Source organism: Mytilus californianus, unplaced genomic scaffold, assembly GCF_021869535.1.
Source record: "Mytilus californianus isolate M0D057914Y unplaced genomic scaffold, xbMytCali1.0.p SCAF_8, whole genome shotgun sequence".
Taxonomy (NCBI): domain Eukaryota; kingdom Metazoa; phylum Mollusca; class Bivalvia; order Mytilida; family Mytilidae; genus Mytilus; species Mytilus californianus.
In genome coordinates, this window is record NW_026262734.1 from 66,798,735 (window position 1) to 66,820,718 (window position 21,984).

A 21,984-nucleotide genomic window follows, 5' to 3' on the forward strand; every position below is an offset into this window, starting at 1 on the left:
AATTATCTATAATTTGAGAAAGAATGCCAAAATAATACCATTTATTTGAAGTTGAGTTACTTTAATGTGATCTTTGATAATCAAATAATAAACTTTCAATAGTATTTGAATATTAGTATAGATAATCAAATATATTTGCAAATTTTGCCGTTTTATATTCTTTTTTTTTTTCTTACTTTCGGAAATAGTTGTTGTTAGCTACTAGTATATGTTTAACCAATCGGTTATTCAAGCCCTCTATAGCGATTAATAGTCATTTTAGAAAAGTTATCTACACGGATACCTATACCGACACCGATTCCAACACTGACTAGAAAAGTAGAGGGACCGTACCAAGATGACAAAATATACCGAATGAATAACCTAGTAAAACTTGGTTAGGCTGAGCAGAGTTAAAAAATATAAATTCATTATTCTGTAGTTGGTTTTATATATTTTATTATTCAGAATCTGAGCTAGAAACAGCAAGTGCTTTCGTCAGTTTTGGAATTTTTTTAGTGATGGATTTGTGATATTCAAACTGTTCTCATCTTGTTGTCAAGTTATACTGATTGATCTTTTTGAAGCAGTAATTTGTATTTCCTGTACTATTTTGGGGGAAAATAACAAAATGGGCAATTATAATCTTTTCAAAAGAGAAAAATTTTACGTTCAAATGTGTTTGAGTTGACTGTTTTGTCCTGAAAACGTACATTATGTCACTTCAGATCCATCATTTTTATATATTTAGGCTACATTTTGATGTAACATTACAAATTCACAGAATCAAAACATGAAATATATGGGTCAAGTGAAATACCTTTCTAATGTGTAATAATAACAGAGAGTGTGTGTTTGAATATCAGAAGAAAAGCTTCGTGCTACTTCAAATGTTTAAATTGGATATGTATTTCGTACTTGTTTTTTTTTTTTTACTTTCGTTCATTTATTTTCAGGGACAGAATTAAGCATATTAAATATTTTATTCATAAAATGTATTAAAAAAAGAGTCGGACTAACACCCCTTATTTTTTTACTTAAAGCCCTTGACTTTAAAAGTGGATCTTAAATGTGCATAACTTAAAAAAAAACATTTTTGTGAGTGTTATCTGGGGTAATTAGTCTTCAACCTTTGCACATGTTTAGTGTGCCCTACACAAAATACTTACATGTTTTTTTTTGTGTTTTTTTTTAACTTCCGTAAATGTCCCCTGAAAATAATCAGACAATAGTTTTTAGGTGACAACAGGCCCAAAAGTATATTGAATGATTCTTTATAGCTAGCAGATACATTTGTCTTTTAAAATACAACTGTCATGTAAAGATCGAATTATGGAATGTCGTCCTAGGCATAGGTGGAAGCGTCAGTATCGATAAATGTTCAAAAATTTCTAATAACATACGTTTTTATAAGGAACAACCCTCAATTCACTTTAACTTGTTCGAATCTAATTGTACAACTTATGGTATTCTCGGTTTGATTTTTCCTGAAGCAAAAGTACTTAACACAACATGTTTATTTTTAAGCTAATAAAAGGCTAATTTTCTCCCAGTACATTAAGATAAGGAAGTACGTTTGTCTATTTCATAAGCGTATTTGCAAATTTTTATTGCAGATTTTTTTTCATAAATCATAAGACTTACATAGATGTATTTATCACAAAATTCCCCGCAGAATTACATAACAATTGAAAGAAAATAAACATATGTTATCAATTAAAGTACCATTATGTTGTTTTTTAGATTATATAACAAAAGGATTAATAATAAATCTGTCTCCTACACTACGTTTCCTTGATATATAAATAAGAAATGACCAGACTGTACATTTATTTCTGACGATATGTTTGTTACTTTTCTTGTTTTCATTGGGTTAGTTGTGGCTGGATCATCAGCACAAAAAGTTCAGTATGATATAAAGACACAGGTACGTCTATTTCACTTACTGATATTAAGACACAAGTACGTCTATTTCTCTTACAGATATTAGGTTACAGGTACTTGTATTTCACTCACAGATATTAAGTCATTCACAGGTAAAACTATTTCTCTTACAGATATAAAGACACAGGTACGTCTATTTCTCTTTCAGATATAATGACGCAGGTCCGTCTATTTCACTTTAAAATATATAAACGGGTTCGTCTATTTCACTTACAGACGTAAAGACACAGGTATGTCTATTTAACTTATGAGATGAAGACACGGTTTCATCTATTTCACTTACAGATGTAAACACACAGGTACGTCTATTTCACTTCAAAAGATGAAGACACGGCTTCCTTTATTACACTTAATGAGATGGAGACACGGTTTCAGGAGTAAAGACACAGGTACGTCTATTTAACTTTTGAGATAAAGACACGGTTTCGTCTATTTCGCTTGCAGATGTAAAGACACAGGTACGTCCATTTCACTTCATGAGATGAAGACATAGTTTCCTCTATTTCACTTCATGAGATGAAATCACGGTTCCCTCTATTTCACTTTATGAGATGGAGACAAGGTTTCGTCTATTTCACTTACAGATGTAAAGACATTGGTACGTTTGTTTCACTTAGAGATATAGACACAGGTACGTCTTTTTAACAGACGACTTTAAAGACACAGGTACGTTTTTTTCACTTATAGATATAGAAATGCAGGAAGGTCTTTTTTACATACGGATATAAAGACACAGGTACATGTATTTCACTTTATAACATACCGACATGCAGACGTTTTTATGTTTCAGCAAATCCATTAACAAATATAATTGACATTACATTCACGGTCACTTGGAAACAGACTTTATTTGAAAAGGGGGTTCAAATTAAATCAAGATTTGTCAAAAATGAGTGAGTGTGACACATCAAATGCTGTCGACCTTTCACACTTCAAACAAATAATTCAAATATGAAATATGTTTGACCTATGATGTAGGTATTCTACCTGACGATATCGGGATATGGGTATTTAGTCAAATCTTTACATTAAGTTATGATAATATTATAAAAAACATACACAGATAAAAAAAAACATACACAGATAAAAAACATAAACAATGTCAAAATGTTCAGGCTTTAATTAAATCTTTATTTGTGTAAGTTAATGCAAGCATACGATCTGTATTGTGTCTTATACTGTAAGAGGCAAATATTGTTTAACGACTATATTATATTAATGTGTAAACACGTTAATTATGATCTTTGAAAGTCAAGTAGTTCGTGCATTTTTCTGAGTAGGTTTAAAACATTTGAAACAAATATACTTTACTGTGGGTTAGCATTCGTTTGCAGTCGTTATCCTATTGATTAACAACTGTTGATTATATTGATAATTCAGAATCTTCATAGAAGCTGGAACACGAGTGTTGTGTTAATTTATTCTTTTGATGTGTCATTTGTATGCAAGACTGACATCCCTTTGTACTATGTTTCAATTCCATCAAGTCTACGAATCGAAGTATTGTCCCCCTTGAACAGGTTCATAATTTCATCCTTATGTATAGTTATATGAATTAATTTTAAATCATTACAAAATTTATAAATTTAATAGACTTTAGTAGTTATTATTAAAGACATTTATGTATATCTGTGATTTTATTTATTTGTTTTTGAAACTTTTAAAATTATCATGTACCAATATAAAGAACCTTTCATAATTTTATAAATATTATTTAGTTACATATTAAGTTACTTAGATTGATGGGGCAACCAACTGTGAGAGTACAGATTGTATTAATCTTGGAATTGTTTACTTTTACAGCCGTTTTATGGTAATACATTATATATATAATATTCTGTCTACTTTTAATTTGAGGTAAATTATTCAGGTGAATAACACATGTTTCATTTGACATCTGTAGTCATTCTGCTGTCAAGAATAAACTGTTTTAAGTTGTTGTCCGCATCATTTCACCTCCAATAGCATTGATCCTGCTACTTGTAAAAGCTTACATTTATTGTTTTAATATGGTAAAATTGAGAATGGAAATGGGGAATGTGTCAAAGAGACAACAACCCGACCATAGAGCAGACAACAGCCGAAGGTCACTGTATATAATTATGTCAGAATTCAAATGAAGTGGACATATTGTCTTGATTTATTTGCATTACTTTATTCCCTAAAGACAAATACATGTATGATGTCACCTACCCCCCTTTCTTCCTAAAAATACACAAACACACACAATATACACATACACACAAACACATAAACAGAACACCATAACCCACCACTTTATTCCGGAAACTTCAAATTTGTGTCAAATGCCTTAGTGAGAAATTATGATTGAAACCTACATAAAGCATTTGAACTTTTTTGAAAAAGACTGTATATGAAAACCAAATAAGATTATCTCCCCATAGTGATAAAATATTGGGAAAATTAACCAAAGTTATCTTACATTAATCTGGGCTCGCAAACTATTTTCAATTGGAGCTTAATTAACGTTAAAACAATTGCCAACTAAAAAAGGATGCTAATTTATTCAATTGTAAGGACTTAGTTAGCCAAATCTATAAATTTTATTCGATATTATGAATTTTTATGACAATAGATAAACATGCTATATGATGAAAAATTATTGACTAACACACTTAGTCCTTTAAGTTCAATCTAATAATTCGATCGTTAAAATGAGGCTAGAATCTTTTGACACACACTTGTTACAAAAATCAACAACCCGAATATTATTAACTCATCCTTCATATTTACATGGGAAAATACATAATTATGAAAAAGTAGCTTGACAGTAGTAGCGTAAAAATAAGATAAAAGCCATATGACAAATGTCGGAAAGGTTTATCATTGCTTCGATAATTCACATATAAAAAATGTTGATCTATCACTCATTATCAATGAGAAATATACATAATCCGGAATTTAATCACAGGATAATGTGAAAAAGTTAATGCTCACATGGAAATGACCTGTTAATGGCAATCTTTTATCTCCATACAAATATGTGTTTACCTAGGACAAAGGTTGGATACGAAGTAAGTAATATGCAGTTGTTCAAGCCTGCTCCGCGGTCGAAAACCATAATCAGGTCTAGCCTTCGTAGACTTTTTTGCGAAACAGACTGTACGTGAAACTATTTATGAGTATAAGTTTACTAGTAACCAGTCATTACTTATAAGTCAAATTTACTGTTAACAAAAACTTTGTGATATGGGTTTTGAATGCTGTGGTTAGCGGATTCGACTACCTCCTTGTAATATCAGACATTTAAGTGTGTATTTTATGCTTCTTTACTATGCGAAAAAGATGAAAGGCTTGGGGTCGGAATAATGTGTCCGAGCAGGATAAACTCATATTGCATTTACATGTCATTGTGCATGAAAAGTTTCCAGAAGACGTTAAGCAGTTATCAAACCTGTATATGTCCATTAAAACCGCCTTTAAAATTTCGATACGCATATATCTCTTTAGTTATATCTTTTCCAGGCCACTTGTACACAGATTGAACGGCCTGAAACGAGAGACTGTAGATGGGTTGCAGGATTAGATATGGCTGACTTGGTGATCGAAAAGGGAAGAATTATCGCTTATCAAATCAAATGGTTCAGTGGGAAATGGTCACATTGGTTTGTTCCGGGACTCAATGACATAAGCGACACTTATAATCCAAAAGGTCGCAGTTGCGCATTGCCATACCGAGATAATTCAATGAGAAGACGATGGGCAGTATTTTATGATCACTATCACAGATTTATAATTTGTAAACCACAAGAAAAATTAATAAATGGTATAATTGTGTAATTATTACTGCAATACTTAGACAATCTGGATTATTGCATATCTAAATCTTGGTTTTTGTATTTCCCTATATTATTTGAAAATTTGGAGTAATTATCAACAACTACATTTTGTTGGGCTAAAAATTGACCTTATTGCGTTTCTACTACTAAATATGTGTACAAATACTAATTATTATACTTTATATATACAATAAATAATTATATTGGGTAATAATTCATCAATGGACGTGAAAACATTAGGGTAAGTTCATCTAAATGCAAGGAATGGTAAATACCCTTTACAATTTACAAAATGCTTGCAAGTCAGTATAACTTCCGATCAATGTTTATTAATCGAATCACAGGTTTGGAAATTCAGTATGTACCAAAAAAGTTCTTAATAGACTTTTCAAGGCCATCAGTATTTAAATTTGCTGCACAAAAGGGCCTGTTGAGAAGGGAACATAAAGGGTACTCCTTTCGATAGAAAACTCCAAGGAAAATGTTAACGAGACAATCCTGAAATATTCAAAGTCTGAAAGATGTGTTTAGCTGTCAAATATCGAAAAGTTAACAAAAAGTAAGACCAACAAAAAGTAAGACCGGTTTTAAAACACAACATAATGTTTTGGCGTCAGTGGTATGACAATCTGTTAAGGTACTTCGCTTTTAAGGTTCATATGGCTGTCTACTGTTTGTATGGTATAACATAACAATTGTGACCTTTCGAAGCGGTGAACATTCAGAGGTGTCAGCGCTGCAAGATTATTTCCCTTGTGATTGCGACATCAGTGAAATAATCCTTTCGATTTATTTACCTGATGGCTATTAGGTTTTTTTATTCATCACTTCCTAGTGTCATAATTGTATAATATTGAATGTAGTATGTGAACTATTTTCGTCAAGTATATTCGTTTTATTCCTTGTGCTATGAACTTAATAATTTCAGTTTTGAACAACTTGTTTTTCCATCTAAGAACGTTATTTATCGGGTTTTTTTTTAATTTGGTTAATTTTGGTCTGAGCTTGTTTTTTTTTTTTTTGGTACGTTTTTGTTAATATCAATACCAAGTATATAGCCCAGAAAAATTCGCATTCTATCTGTCCATGTAACAGTCACCGGTCACTATGAATGATTTATTTAGAAATATCTTTTTAGCGCTTAAAATGGCGAGTATTTGATATAAGTAGGAGCCACAAATTATAACAGTTTGATATCAGACGGTGCTAGGTACAAATGTAGTGAACATAATTTGATAAGGGACTTTCCGTTATGAATTTTCCTTGAAGTTCGGTATTTTTTTGTTATTCAACTTTTTTCAGTTTAATTTCCCTAACTAATTTTTCGATTGCCATGACCTTTTAGCACAATCCTTTAAAAATGAAAACAACGCCTTATTAATTTCTAGCGTCCGAAGCGCTTTTCTTGATTTACTTTCATTAGGGGTACTCCTAGGGTAAGACAGGTAACTCTAATACTTGTGATTCATCTTTCTCGAACATGTTAAACTGCTCTTTTCGTGTTTTCCCAAAATGACTATTATTTTGGTACTTTTTTTTTTTAAATTCAGTAAGTTCATTGATATCGAAACAAAAAATATATGTTTTTCAAGTTAAACAAAAGATTTGTATCCATAGATTAAAAACTATTGTATGTGCTTTGGTGTGTTTTGATCTTGACAATAATGATTTATTTGATTTCGTCCAAAAATAAAATGCAAACTTTTCCAATATTAAATTGTTACTGTGGTTGATTTCTTTATATAAATAAGAAGAGGAAAAGGACCGTATGTACTCTATAAAAAACGAATAAATTATATGTAAGCACCTTCAGTTCAGTATTTTTGTGATTTTACTTTATACAACTATTTCATGTTTTCATTTGTTTTAAAGAAAAGAACAGATAACTGAATCTGACATCATAGTACAGGTACAAATTTCCCGTAAATTCTATTTTACAATTTACAATCTTTACTTGCATTTAGAAATTGACAATTATGATCGGTTGAGAGCTTATTCTAGCGACAAAAGATTTGAGCTTGCCTATTGCAATCTTTCTCTTTATATGTAGCACCATTCCAACAGGCCTGTATATGGAATATATATTTCTTTCATTAGATATGATATTCTAGAGCTTACGTCTAATACCATGATTTCCTTTATAGATTATTTGTAGTCGTAAAGTTTAAGTCATCCCTACGAAAGCTTGGTGGACGCCATCATGATTTGGTTGACCGTTTTGCGATTACATGTGCTACAGATGACTACGGATACATGTCAATTGTCGTAACAACAATCCCGTTCTATTTTCATCGAGTGTGACATCACCGAATGAGACTTATCACCGAATTGTACTTGTCATGCGCATCACGATGGGTGACACATATACATAGCAAGAACTCAACCCAGATTTTTGTTGGGATTTGTGAAGCAGCCGTTAGTTTTCTATATAGTGTTTTGTTTGAGTCTTTGATATATTGGGTTTTTGCCCGGTATTGTAAATTTTTAATCGAATTATGATTGTTGATGGTAATTTTGTGTAACTTCTGCCTCTTTTTATCTATCACTGGGTCGATGTCACTGCTGGTTGACATGTTTGTCCATGACGAAATCATTTGCCTTGTCCGACAGAGACAATATCAAGGACACGGTGTCGATTAGAATACCAGGTGTCTCATGATCACCAGACATGTAAAATAACTCAGATCTGTCACATGAAATAATGAAAGTTACAAAAATCTTCCCACACGGCTGCTCACAAATAAGCTACACAAGATTTTAGATTTTAAAGACTTTACAACACAATTTAAAACCAAATACTAGTCCTACAAAACCATATAGATCTTATATCTTGAAACCACTGTTACAAATCCATATTCTAATCAATATAAACTTGTTGCTATCAACTCGGATTTTTAAGACATGTTGTAATTAGAAAAGAATGAAACGGAGAATTGAGGCTGTCTTAAAATTTCTTTGCGAACAAAGGTATTGATGCCAAACATTTATGCAATACCCTTTACCATCAATCAGACCAATCGAAAATAAATCCCTACTTTAGAATTCGGTTTGTCTATGTCATCTTCTATACCTATACCACACCTATTGCAATAAAAATTGCAAATACGTGTAGTATTGTCTCCTATTTGACGAATTCAGGCCTTAACATCTTGATTTTACCTGTGCTAGTTCCAAATGCATATACGATTCGTTATTACGGGTGACTTTAACATTGTAAACAACACTTCTCTGCGAAAGATGTTAGACAAAGCGACGAAATGCAAAGAGCCTTAACCCAAAAATTGCAACTAAAACATTTTAAATATTAATGACTAGATCAGAATTATGCCACACAATGGCGTTACTTGAGGCGATAAACGTAGAAACTGTTTCCGAATAGGTTAAGGCTGTAAGATGGTTGATACAAATCTGCATTTAAAACACTTTTTAGGTCGATGAACACCCATGCTACATCTATCTTTTGAGTTTGCTTAACACCTGTTCTACCTCCGCTATATGTTCCTTCCAATTTTCAAGGTCAGGCAAAGTTATAATATTAAACGTTCCTACAATGTACGAGATACTTAAATTGATTGCATAAGTGTCCTTAGTGTCCTTTCAATTTACATTACTTAGTATATCTACAAAACGCCCCACGAAACCGCTTTAAAAAATTTTAGTATCGTTATTATCAGCAATCAAAACCGGGCTTTAGATGCAGTGTGGAACTGCCTATTCTGGGGTCTGTGTGAATCAGATCTTTATACTAAAATTTCTAGATATATATGTTAAAGTACATACAATCTCTCCTCGTTCAATAATGAAAACAATGTTTGAATTATTTGCCCTTTACACCAGTATTCCTCATTCTAAACTTAAAGACAGATTGAAGGAGTTAGTCTATCTTTATTTCAATGAATGGCCAACGTAGATATTATATCTTGTTTTTAGGAAAGTATAAATAATGCTCAGTATATAACACTTTCTACGACATGTGTTTGAATATCCAATTGATACCTTCCGCCTCCTTTTCAACGTGGAGAAGTATAATTGTCATGATGAGGGAGCAAAAGTTGATTCGCTGATTCTGACTTGATAAAATGGGTTGCAGTATTAGTCTTATTTAGTGACGGAGAGAGAAAGTAGAATTTTCATAGTGTTTCGTTCCTTTCATGTATTGTACTACTTCAAGTTTGACTTATATCTTATAAATAAAGAGAGACGAAAGATACCAATTAGACATTCAAACTCACAAGTCGAAAATAAACTGACAACCACATGGCACATAAAGAAAAAGACCAAATAACAAATGACAGAATACAGAAGAATAGAAGTATTATCGAAAGGCATGACTTCGTCTTGTGAAAAGTTTTAATGGTGACAACGTACAGTTTACGAGAAGTCCGTGTGACCATTTGATATTCTGAGGAACGCCAAATAAAATCCCGTGCGATTGAATATATGTTTTGGCCAAGGTATTAACTGAAAAAAACTTTGGAAATGAATTGCCTGTCAAACAGAATGCAGGACAATGCAGTAGATAGTTGTGTACAAGAGCAAAAATCATTTGCAAAATTGTAAGCTTTAGTTTCATTTTCAATTTCGGTTCTATATTTCAAAATTGAATATATAATTTTATATTCTTCGTCATTCATGGAAAGACAATTTTTTTTAGTTGATTGTTCCTCTCTTATTTACTTTAAATGTCGTTATTAGATGTGGACCAAGAAGAAGACACCTTTTGATTTAAGGCAAAGATCATTAGACATGTCCGTTTCCTTATGAAGTAGTGACCGTATTTCTCATCGTACAGATGTTATAGGATTTAATACATTTTTTCGACGGGTTATTGATTTGTGAACTGGGACCAATAAACTTACTAACAAAATATTACGTAAAGTTTGTGAGTCAGCGGCCAACTTTACACATCAAATAATCAATATAGAAAAATGTCTTTAATCCTTACAATTTTCAACCAAACCTTTGTTATCTTTTCTTTTAATTGCAACTTTGTGTCATGTATAAGAGTAACTTGTTCAGCTATTTGTAGAAGAGATATTGGTTCAAACAGTTATAACATATTTTTGTAATAGCGGAGATGTTTGTGAAACAGATACTCCATGTATGTTTGCCAATCAAAGGCAATAAATAAGGTATCTTAGGTTTCAACAACGTATAAGTTGTACGATCATCGATGTACAGTCACTTTGTTCCTACATAATTATTTCTAACCAGATTGCAACATTTTAAACACTTAAAAAAGAAACCCCAACAGCGCTATTATGGCAGACTGTGGCAAAATTTGTGTATTAATAAAAAAAAGTATAAGGACGAAATTTTTAACTAAACATAATGTTCGAATGAAATTTATTTATATTTGGTTATTAGACGTCCTTCAATGCTTACGTTGTTTACAAAAACGTGTAAAATTAGGAACTTTGCATCACAATGCCTTCAACAGCAACATGTAACGTTGATTAACATTTTGATTTTATTGAATTTCTATATAAAGTGTTGAAAATGTTTTAAATATACAATATGGTGTCTTTGGTATACTAATTCTAGCAAGCTTTGCCCGTGATTGAAACCAATAGTGGGAAAAATTGGCACTACTCTTTGCGCACTTGTTGCTAGGTTAGCTTATCGATTTATTTTATGGGTTTCATTTTTATTTCTGTACAAATTTATATTTTGCGTATTGAGATTTGCCCCGATATTTTTCTGCTACCAACAGCGATAAACAGTCATCACAATCATTTATAAGGTCTTGAAGTAGATAATCGGAGTAACCATGAGCATTTCTGCGCTGTTGTATACCTTGCACTTCACTTGTATTTTGCTCGTTTCAATTCTACTTATTGTAAACCAATTAATGTTCGCGGGCGATTTATTTTTGCGATTATCGCGAGTAGAAAATAACGCGAATATAAATTGTCGCGAGTATGTAAAACTTGGATATTTTCTTATTTAAATTACATCAAGTAAATTTGAAAATCGCGGAATTATATCGCCGCGAACTGGGCTAGAAAAGGGTATACGCGAAATAAATTATCCATGAAAATAAGTTGGATTACAGTATGTTATTGCAGGTGAGGTATAAGTACAGTTAGGATCAGTTCTAATCTCTCTTTAGAACTGTCAGAATAATCTGGCATAAAACAGTTCTAAACACTTCTAGAACAATTATACCCTAGAACAGTTTTACCCTGATCAGTTCAACCCTAGATATCTTGGTGTTTTCTACCCTAGAACTGTTAAAAGGTAGAACAGTCAGAATCAGTTCTTGGGTAGTACTGTCAGGATTGAACTACCAAATAAATGCAACAGTAGTATACCGCTGTTCAAAAGTCATAAATCGATTAAGCGAAAATAGACCCGCTTACAAACTAAAGCCGAGGGAAACACATCGACTATAAGAGGAAAACAACGGATCAACAGAAACACTGAACTGCAACAAAAACAAACGCCAACATACATAGAAAGAGTGTTCTAAGGTAAACTGCCAGGATCAGCTCTACAGTAGAATTATCCAAATATGATAGAGCTGTTAGACTCTATTCTTAAGTTGAACAGTTATTAATGGCGAAAATTAGAACAGCGCTCATATCGTGATTAAGAACAGGGATAGATAGGTGGATTTTCCTTGTGAGTTTTATTTAGGATAAACCGGATAAAAAAATTGTAAAAATAATTAGTCTTGGGTGTATGTTGAAGATCTATTATTTATCCGCTTTTATAATTAATTTTCAATAAAATAATATTTCTATTTTAGAATGCTTAAGCAGTGATGAATTATTTTTCTAACATTTGCATTTTATTATCAAAAGTTCAAGTAAATTAATACATTCTCTTTAGAATGACAATTAAACATGTCGAGGATTACTTTTGGGGCTTCTGTTACAGAAAAGTTTGAGTTACACATTGCCCATATCATTTCCTCGGTCAGAGTTAACCTGACAGTGTATAATCTTACGTAATATATACATAAGTAGGGGATATGTAGTTTAGTATTGTTATGCAAATTTTGCTGATTTTTCTAGAAGCATTAACTTGAATAGACGTATTAGCTACAATATTACTGGCAAAATTACATAACAAATTTTGAAAGAAATTTGAAATACGCAATTACTAACAGTAACAGAATGTTTTGTTATTTTATATAAAATATGTTTAAAAAAACCCTGTCTGGAACAGTATTGTGTTCTTCCTATATAAATAAGAGATGTAATAACTTAAGAATTCATGTTGCAATATGTGTATTACTTTTCTTGTTTCGCTTGTGTTCATTGTAGCCGGAGCATTTGCACAAAAAGTTCGGTATGATATAAAGACACAGGTTAGTCTTTTTCATCTCAAAGGCAATCTAGAATTTTTATTTTCCAAAATCTTGAATTTGGAAAATGAGAGAGCTAACATATATAGGTCGACGGACATATATCAATTTAGACAAAGACTTTATGTTAAACCTCCCTTACAGTTTTATTAACTCCATCGACAGAGAGGGGCTTAAAATAGAAGGCATTTATAACAACTAAGCTGAACTTGGCTAACTTTTTCTCACGTGAAGAAAAAGGCTATATAAAGACGATACAAAGAATAAGCGTTTTTTCGTTAAAAAATAGCATGAACCCGGAGATTGAATGGTATCATTTTAACAATACAACGCTTATGGATTGTGTATTTTATTTAAACTATCGTTGAAACGGGCGCATTGCATTTACGCACATTTGGAGATAATTTTTTTTTATGAATATGTGCAATATTTCATTACATTTGGACATATCATTTTACAGGTAGATTATGTAAAAATAAAGATTTTTCATAATAAAAGAGAGACAAAAGATTCCAAAAGGACATTCAAACTCATTAGTCGACAAAAAACTGACAATGCCATGGCAAAAAACGAAAATTGAACAAAAGACAAAAAACAGTATAAAAAAACACAACACAGAAAACAAAAGACTGAGCAACACGAACTGGGGCTGATCCAATGTGCTCCGGACGTGTCAGCATATCCTGCTCCACATCTGTTGTGTTAATTCTATAAGCTACGTTGACAAGTTATTTTGAGTTATCAGTCATCACACAATCACGGATTGATAATTGGCTCTTACCTAACCCTGAGACATCATCAATTCCTTAGACCGTCGGTCAGGTAAATGTTCTAACCTTGAAACTTGACCGAATATAAAATTTTGAAATTGAAACACGCTTTTCAGTTGTTTTCCATTCGTTTGATGTGTTTGAGCTTTTAATTTTGACATTTGATAAGGGACTTTCCGTTTTGAATTTTCCTTGGAGTTCGGTATTTTTGTCATTTTATTTTTTTTTCATGGCAAAAGAAAGACAATAATAAGAATTACATTCTACTTGTCAGCTTTGTTTTTATTTATGGTGATTTCATCTGTTTAAATTCATATCTGTACAGATGCATATTCACAAACTACTATGAGAATTGATTGTGATGTGGATCGAATTAGGTGTCTTCCTAGAAATTCGGTAACACACAATATATATGTAATTAGAAATTAGTTCGTATATGCCTTATTTTATAAATTACGGATGATATCAGATTCATAATAATTCAATTGAAGATTCCGTACTGTAAAAGGAAAAAGCATACGATTTAGTTTTTTTTTTTTAAATCATGATTTATAGCCACTACCTGTATACTATTAATTAATGATTGTTTCTCGTGAATCGTTCAAAATAAAAGGGTGGTAATTTGACCTCACTAATAATAGAGCCTATTTAATGAAAGAATTGTAAATTTAAAAGACGTTTCAACAATAGTTTAAATAAAAGACACAAAGGATAAGCGTTGGGTCGGAAAATAAATACAAATGCACCTAACCTTCATGATATCTTTTTAAAGAACCAATGGTTAATCATTGTTTCTCCTTTATCTACCTATTTTCTGCAACTAAGTTTTCGAGTACGTCGGTCTGCTCATTGTCATATGAACTATTAATATGAACAAAATTGTCTTTAAATGCATTTAATGATTTAAAAGTCATGTATGTGCAGATTAATAGATTTAAAAAAAATATGTTTTACAAAGCAGTTTATCCGTTTCAAGATATTTACTATTCTTGAACAGATTCTAAAATCTAATAGATAGTCTCGATTTTTGTACATGTATGTGCGGTCTTCTCAATGTATTCGCATTGAATGTTTACATCGGAATATGGTCTTTTTGAATTTTCTTAGTAACTTAATTTCAAAAGTATTAATCTTTGCTGCATATTAATCGGGGGTATTTTGGAGTATTTTTCCCTTAACTTCTCTGATCTAGCTGCAAACATAATTTTTTTATACAAATAATTGACATGTTTCAGAAAGGTGTAAAGTTTGGTACGCGAGAAATTAATTCGAATAGCAACATTTTATACGAATGTTACACAGAACTCACATAGCCTGCTTTTCTCATCGTTTGCTATATTAAGAGAGAAATATAGTGATTTTGGTTTGATTTCGATTTATTTTTATCGTTATTACTTGCCATAACGTTTCTTGTGGATTTGTGATCAATATCGTCCTTGCGAAAAAACGTACATACATTGAAAAGATCCAGTTATCAGTTTTTGCCGGGGAGGTGATTTTTTGCCACTAGATTTCCTACTGCTTTGATCTGTGAAAACTTGCTTTAAATGGTGTTCACGTAATCATTAATAGTTTTTGGTGTGAAAAAAAAATAATTTCAAAAGAAGTAAAGCATCTGTTCTATTATCACATGGCATGATTTTTCTGAACCTCCCTTGCTGACGGGGCCTCGGTGGCCGAGTGGTCCAAGTAGTCGAACTACTGTATCACTAGTCCGTCAACACTGAGGTTGTGAGTTCGAATCCCGCACGGGGCAGGTGCACTCGACTCTAATCTTAATTGATTAGGATTGTCAGTTTTCCTACCAAAGGTCTGTGGTTCTCTCCGGGCACTCCGGCTTCCTCCACCAATAAAATCTGACCGCCACGAAATAGCACAATAGTGTTGAAAGTGGTGTTAAACATCAATCAATCATCAGTTGCTGACTTTTTGAACAAAAAACTATTATCTAACTGGTAAAAATATTGGCTTGAGTATTTTAGTTTAAGTTATGCATTTCTATCTAAAGTTTAAAGCGAAGTCTAATTTGATAATTCTACAGTGCATATAAAAATATAATTACTAGGACCGTGTTCTTGACTTTGGATCACCCTCTTTGATGCTATAATTTAATCTTCCCCCGAGTAAGACCAGTGTTGTCGATAGCCAATGACAATCGCGATTACCTCGATAATCAATAGATGACTTCAGTACTTCCTCTTAGCTTTTTGATCATCATTCTGAGAAAGGACAGTAGGCTGGAATTTAGAAAAATGTGTACGAGTAGTGGGGTATATCTTTTGCGAGGAGTTACTAGTAAATAAGCACACCGTATGAGGGTTAAATGTATTTGTACGCCTATGTTATTGTACTCGAGATGCCATGTAAGTGTTTACAGAGTAGAAAGTGATCTGGCAGACAAGAATAAAGAATGAAAATAACAAAACAATGATTATACCACATCCTCTTGTTTTTAAATAAAGAATAAAGCAAAATGACCAAAATATAAAAAAAAATAGAATGACATTGGCGAAAAAAAAAAGGAATAGAGAAATATGAAATAAAAAGTTACGACAAACATCAATTAAAACCCCCAATCAAGACCCTTATGTACTAGTTCAAACTGACGTTCAGCAGCAATAATTTTATCAATACCATACTTGCATTCTTTGGCAGATATCTTGTCAAACATATTTTTCAGGCCACTTGTACACAAATTGAACGGGGTCCAACGAAAGAATATAATAGATGAGTTGCGGGACTAGACATGGCTGACTTGGTGATCAAAAAGGGAAAAATAATCGCATATCAAATTTTATGGTCCACTGGAAAATGGTCACATTGGTATGTCCCTGGAATCAATGACATAAGCGATACGTATAATCCAAAAGGTCGCAGCTACGCATTGCCATATACGATGGGCAGTATTTTATGATCACAAACACAGATTTATAATTTGTAAACCACGAGGTAATGAAGGTGGGAATGTTAAGCAGGTAGACACAGGAGTAGGACCAGGAATGCCCCAAGGAGAAGATATAGGAAGGCCCAAAGAAATAAAAGTGCGTCAATTTGACCTTAAAGAATTGCCCAGTTTGTAATATTTTACTTACCAATATTTAGGGTCTACAACAAACAAAATTAGATAAACAGACATTATTCCTGTCTACTGTTTGTTTTAGACAATGCTGACAGTTTCAATTGTATTATATTTTACGGGTTTTCAATGTACTTTATTTCTAAATATGTTTATGTCTATTTCTTTCTGAAAAAAAATATTGGCCACGCGCTTCGACCAAATTAATTTTATAGATTAAAAGATGCATTTCGTTGAGATTAACATCCTAGCAAAACATATGCTGGACACTGCATTTTGCCAATGTTGTCTGACGCAAAAAAGTATCATGATTTAGCCATAAAATAGTCAAAAGAATTATTCCATTTTAAGAGTACTCGAGTATGCAATTACGTTGATATCGTTACTGTTGTAATGTGTCTTAGCTTATTTGGTTTATTTTTTATCAGATATTTTGACATATCTTTCAAATAAATGATAACTGTCATTTCTAAAATTCCAATTCTGAATAGAAAAATCAAACACCAAACAATAGAGATAATTTGGTGCTTAAATGTAAAGAAAAGACAAGAACGGGCAACAAATAAAATGAGACACGTGCAACCCGATGAGCTCCCGAAGGTTATTTGTGCAGGTTTTTTTTTTTTATTTGTCATGATCACACTTTTAGATATTCAGATATACAAATTTGAGGGAAATCGTAAGTTCCTCAGAAACTAATTTTCGGGTAAATCGTATGCTACTTTTTGATGTTTCAAGAAAAATTCCAAAAAGAACGTCATTTTTGCAGCCATGTTGAAGGTCTGTCGGCCCGTGAGTTGTACATGTAAGACCCGAATCGGGTTGACCCTTCTACCATTTATCCTCACTTCGTGGATATAGAAAAAAGAAAATGAAAAAATCAGTACTTTTTAAACAGTATTCTTTCTATAAAAGTTCAACCATACATAGTTGTGTCACAAGATTTCATGGGTAAGATATCATACTCCTATATATTAGTATTCTGCGTATAAAAAACATCAAAGATACTTGTCTCAGAGTATTATAAAACATATTTCTATCATTTGTAATTGATTGTTTAATTATGGTTATCATTTTATTGCCATTGTTATTAATTATTATCATTATTATATTATTATTATTATTATTATCATTATTATATTATTATTATTATTATTATTATCAATATTATATTATTATTATTATCATTATCATTATTATATTATTATTATTATTATTATTATCATTATTATTATTATTATCAAATTTCAATGATACCTTTAAACCCCGTGTAAAAACACATTATAAATAGACCTTGAAAGCAAATAACTTCAGTTGTCAACAAAATATCATAGAGTTCTAAAATAATTCATCATATATTTTTCTGTCTCATTTAGATCAAATAAAATCAGAGTATTTTATTGTTTGAAAATATACCTAAATCAACATTTGAGAAAACTTATAATTATAACTTCTATTCAAAAGGTCACGAGTACAAGCCATCAGTGCTATTGTCCTCGAATTTTTTTTAAACGAATTATCAAATCAAGGAAACTTTTTGTGAAGGACCGAATAGATTTTGTATTGACATTTTCAAAGTTTTAAATTTTAATAATATATATTATATTGATATGATTTAATTAAATAAATATTTTGTAACTGTCACTGTGTTGTGTAGATGAAAATTAGAAATTAATTTTTACGTATTTCTATTTTCATTTTAAAATAAAACTTAACAAAAATTATTGACGTTTAATGTTGGCAAAACATTCAGAATTTTAAGATATCCATCTCGATTAATAAGCAAACGTAAACACGTCAAATATTTTAATATAAAAAACATGTATGTTTTTATATAGATTAGACCGTTGGTTTTCCCGTTTGAATGGTTTTACACTAGTAATTTTTGGGGCCTTTTATAGCCTGCTGTTCGGTGTGAGCCAAGGCTCCGTGTTGAAGACCGTACTTTGACCTATAATGGTTTACTTTTGTAAATTTTGACTTGGATGGAGAGTTGTCTCATTGGCACTCATACCGCATCTTCTTATATCTATGTGCTCTAGTCAGTCAATATGAGTTAACTATGTACGCCTAAACAATAGAAATACAAATTTTGGTAGCTGACTGTTAATATTGTTATTAATGAATTGAAAATAATCTTCTGGTTTGCGATGCAGAATAAAAACTCTAAATACATTAAGGAATTAAAATACACTCGTATGAATATCATGAGATCTGGCGTATACGACAATGAGACAACAACCCAACAACAAAAATAACTACAGCTAAGGGTCAGCCTAAAGTCCTAATAATACAATGGTATATATGCCATCGTCTACGCTCGGATCTAAAAATTTACAGAGACTTTTATATACCATTAACAGATGCGGATCTAGGATTTTTAAACGGGGGCGTGGGGGGGGGGGGTGGTGGGGGTGGGGGGGGGGGGGGCGTAATTGCTGAAATTTTTATATACACTGCTGAGCTGAGCGAGGCGAAATTTGTTTTGAAAGAATTTATGATAAAAATTATTTATTTTTTAGATAAAAGGGGGCATACGTCCCTCTGAATTAATCACTGATCAAACGGTCTTGTGTAAGTATGTTCATTTCGTGTGATTATTGCGATCAAGGAATTGTATATTTAAATATCCTTGTTGGGATATTTTAGCCAGCTCCCTAGCAGTTCAAGCAAAAGCGTCCGATGATTACGTCATCAAGTCAGAAATGAGAAATGTTGTAGAATGTCGATTACTTTTTTTATTTTTCTTAGCAGCACATATCAATTGCTTTCTTCATCTAGACACAAAAAGACGATGAATATAACGTCGGTGATGTATATAAATAAAAGCAATTTCTCGCTGGCTTAGATTATTTTTAGTAAATAAAAATCATTTACAGGATCAGCAATTTACGCTTGTAGTATAAAAATATGAAGGAAATAGCAAAGAATAAAGGTTCTGTGAAAGGGTAAACAGTTCCCGCTTCTCTTAGAAGCAAGTTGCATTTTTGCTTTGTTTTATGATTACAAGGGCGGTTTGTCCTTCCATATAGCTTGCTTTTATTTAATATCTAAGGCATGGCAAATGAAACTTTGAACGAATGTCATACGACTGGGAAGTTTGGCACCATACACGATCAATACATCTGATTTGAAGTACAATGTTCTCATAAAAATTACTATTAAAGGAAAGTTTACATGATACCGGTACCGAAATTAGTTTGATGGATTGGGTGCTCATTTCGAAAAATTATGTCACTAGTGTTGCTCAAAAGAAAAAGTTTGAAATTCAAACAAAGCTATTTATATGATCTCACATGTTTCTATTTCAATTCTGTTCCTCGTTTTCCACTCTGCAAAACAAACTGTCTCAGTTTCATTCTCGAATATTTAATTTTCGAAAAATTTCATAAAATGCGTACAGTATACAGTAGGAAATGAAGAGGTAAGCAATTCAATGTTGGGTAGTCAAGGTCGTTAAAAACCCCCCTCGTCGAAAATGAAACTTGTTAGGCACATTGAGTTAAAATCAGAACAAGATCTGCATCATGGTTGAAAAAGTAAGAATTTAAGAAGCACTATACATACCGCCGCCGTTTTTGTAACATATATATGGAAACCTCCAAACATTTCCTAAGTCAACAGCAAATCCAATAACAGATAGTAAAAAATCTATCTTCTTACTCCATTTCTCCCTTTCGGGTAATTCTTTAGGTTTTTCTGTTATCATTAATTTGCCTATTCCGTCCATGACTGGCGTTTTAGAATCCATTTTTAAAATTTGAATACTAGCGGGAATAGTTATCCACAACTCGGCTAAAACTATTTCATACGATTAATTACCAAAACGTTGTTACTAATATTTAAAGTTTTCATAAACTTTATGTTGAACAATAAAATTCATTTCAATTAGAATTCAACCGACTCTTCGTCAAGAACATTTTAGACGTATGACTGCACAACTTCATGTCACGTGACAGTAACTGAAGTACGTTATTTAAAGATGGCTTTAGATTACATATTTATACGTTATAGTTATCTACAGAAAAAATGAATAGATTTTCTAATTGCTCTGTGACTTTCTAACCTTAAATGATCCTATAAGCGACAACAGAAGCTGGTAGGATAAACGTACTGACATATTTTATGTATTGTATACATTTTGATTGGTTAATTTGAATAGTAATAAGGGAGACTATCGATCTTCGACAATCCCCGTATTGTAGAAATAAACTTTTTGGCCAAGAAACTAATCAGAAATGGTGAAATGAATTTATGCATGAGATACGATAAAATTGTCCACTAATGTTCTGCATCGAATTTGGTGACAAAAAGTAATCCAAGATCTAGATTTTGTAAAATAAACCTGATACTGTAACCGGTTTAATTAGAATATATGTATTTATGGTCACAAAGACATAAAATACAGCCATCAAGGAATACTACCAGACACAATAATATTGTTTTAAGAATTCTGTCAAGAAAATGATCTTCCTTCGATTGTTGTATTTATTACACTGCCATAAAGATGTTGAGTTTCAAAGTGTAGCTATCATAAAATCTGTGACATAGTTAGAACTAAAAGATAGCATAGTCCAAAACAGACATGGAAAAAATAAGCAAAAAGGCCGCGTGCAAATAAATCCTGGAAATAAAAAAAAATGTTGAAGGGGGTACGATACATGTATATCAGACCATACGAGATTTTTTTTTACATTGATTGTCTTTTTATGAAATATCGGACATCTTAAAATATGTCTGTAAGCCCATTCTGATTCTCTGTGGGTTTGCGTTTTCATTAGAGGATTATTAAGAAAATACCGAGAAGCAAAAAAAAATAAAAATTTAAATTGACGAAACAGTACTATCTTGTAAAGATATTAGGAATACACAATTCAAGGTACAATGTAACAAACTTAATGAATCGCATGAACTCCAAAATGTACGACACAAAAGGGGGTCTCGACAGGATAAGCATCTCCTGCTATGCAAGCATCACCCGCCATGCGAATCCACACTCAGTCAAACTGTCACAATCGGTAATAGGACACAATCGTACAGATCAGACGACTACTAAGGTGTCTATAAATCACATGTCGTTATAGAGTTTAGACACATCATATC

General features: G+C 32.0%; 1 protein-coding gene and 1 long non-coding RNA gene across 2 annotated transcripts in view; one reads left to right on the top strand and one right to left on the bottom strand.

The window, feature by feature from the left end:
• The window catches only part of LOC127712838 (sodium-dependent serotonin transporter-like), a 65,475-nt gene extending 44,843 nt beyond the window's left edge, over positions 1 to 20,632 (bottom strand). The window contains exon 1 of the mRNA XM_052219446.1: positions 20,449 to 20,632. Within this exon, the coding sequence (XP_052075406.1) occupies positions 20,449 to 20,632 (184 nt within the window). The remainder of the gene's footprint in view (positions 1 to 20,448) is intronic.
• Positions 1,799 to 7,435, top strand: LOC127711518 (uncharacterized). Its single transcript, XR_007986775.1, has 2 exons — positions 1,799 to 1,906; positions 5,410 to 7,435. It is a non-coding gene; the product is annotated as an uncharacterized LOC127711518 (long non-coding RNA).
• Positions 20,633 to 21,984: the final 1,352 nt, after the last annotated feature.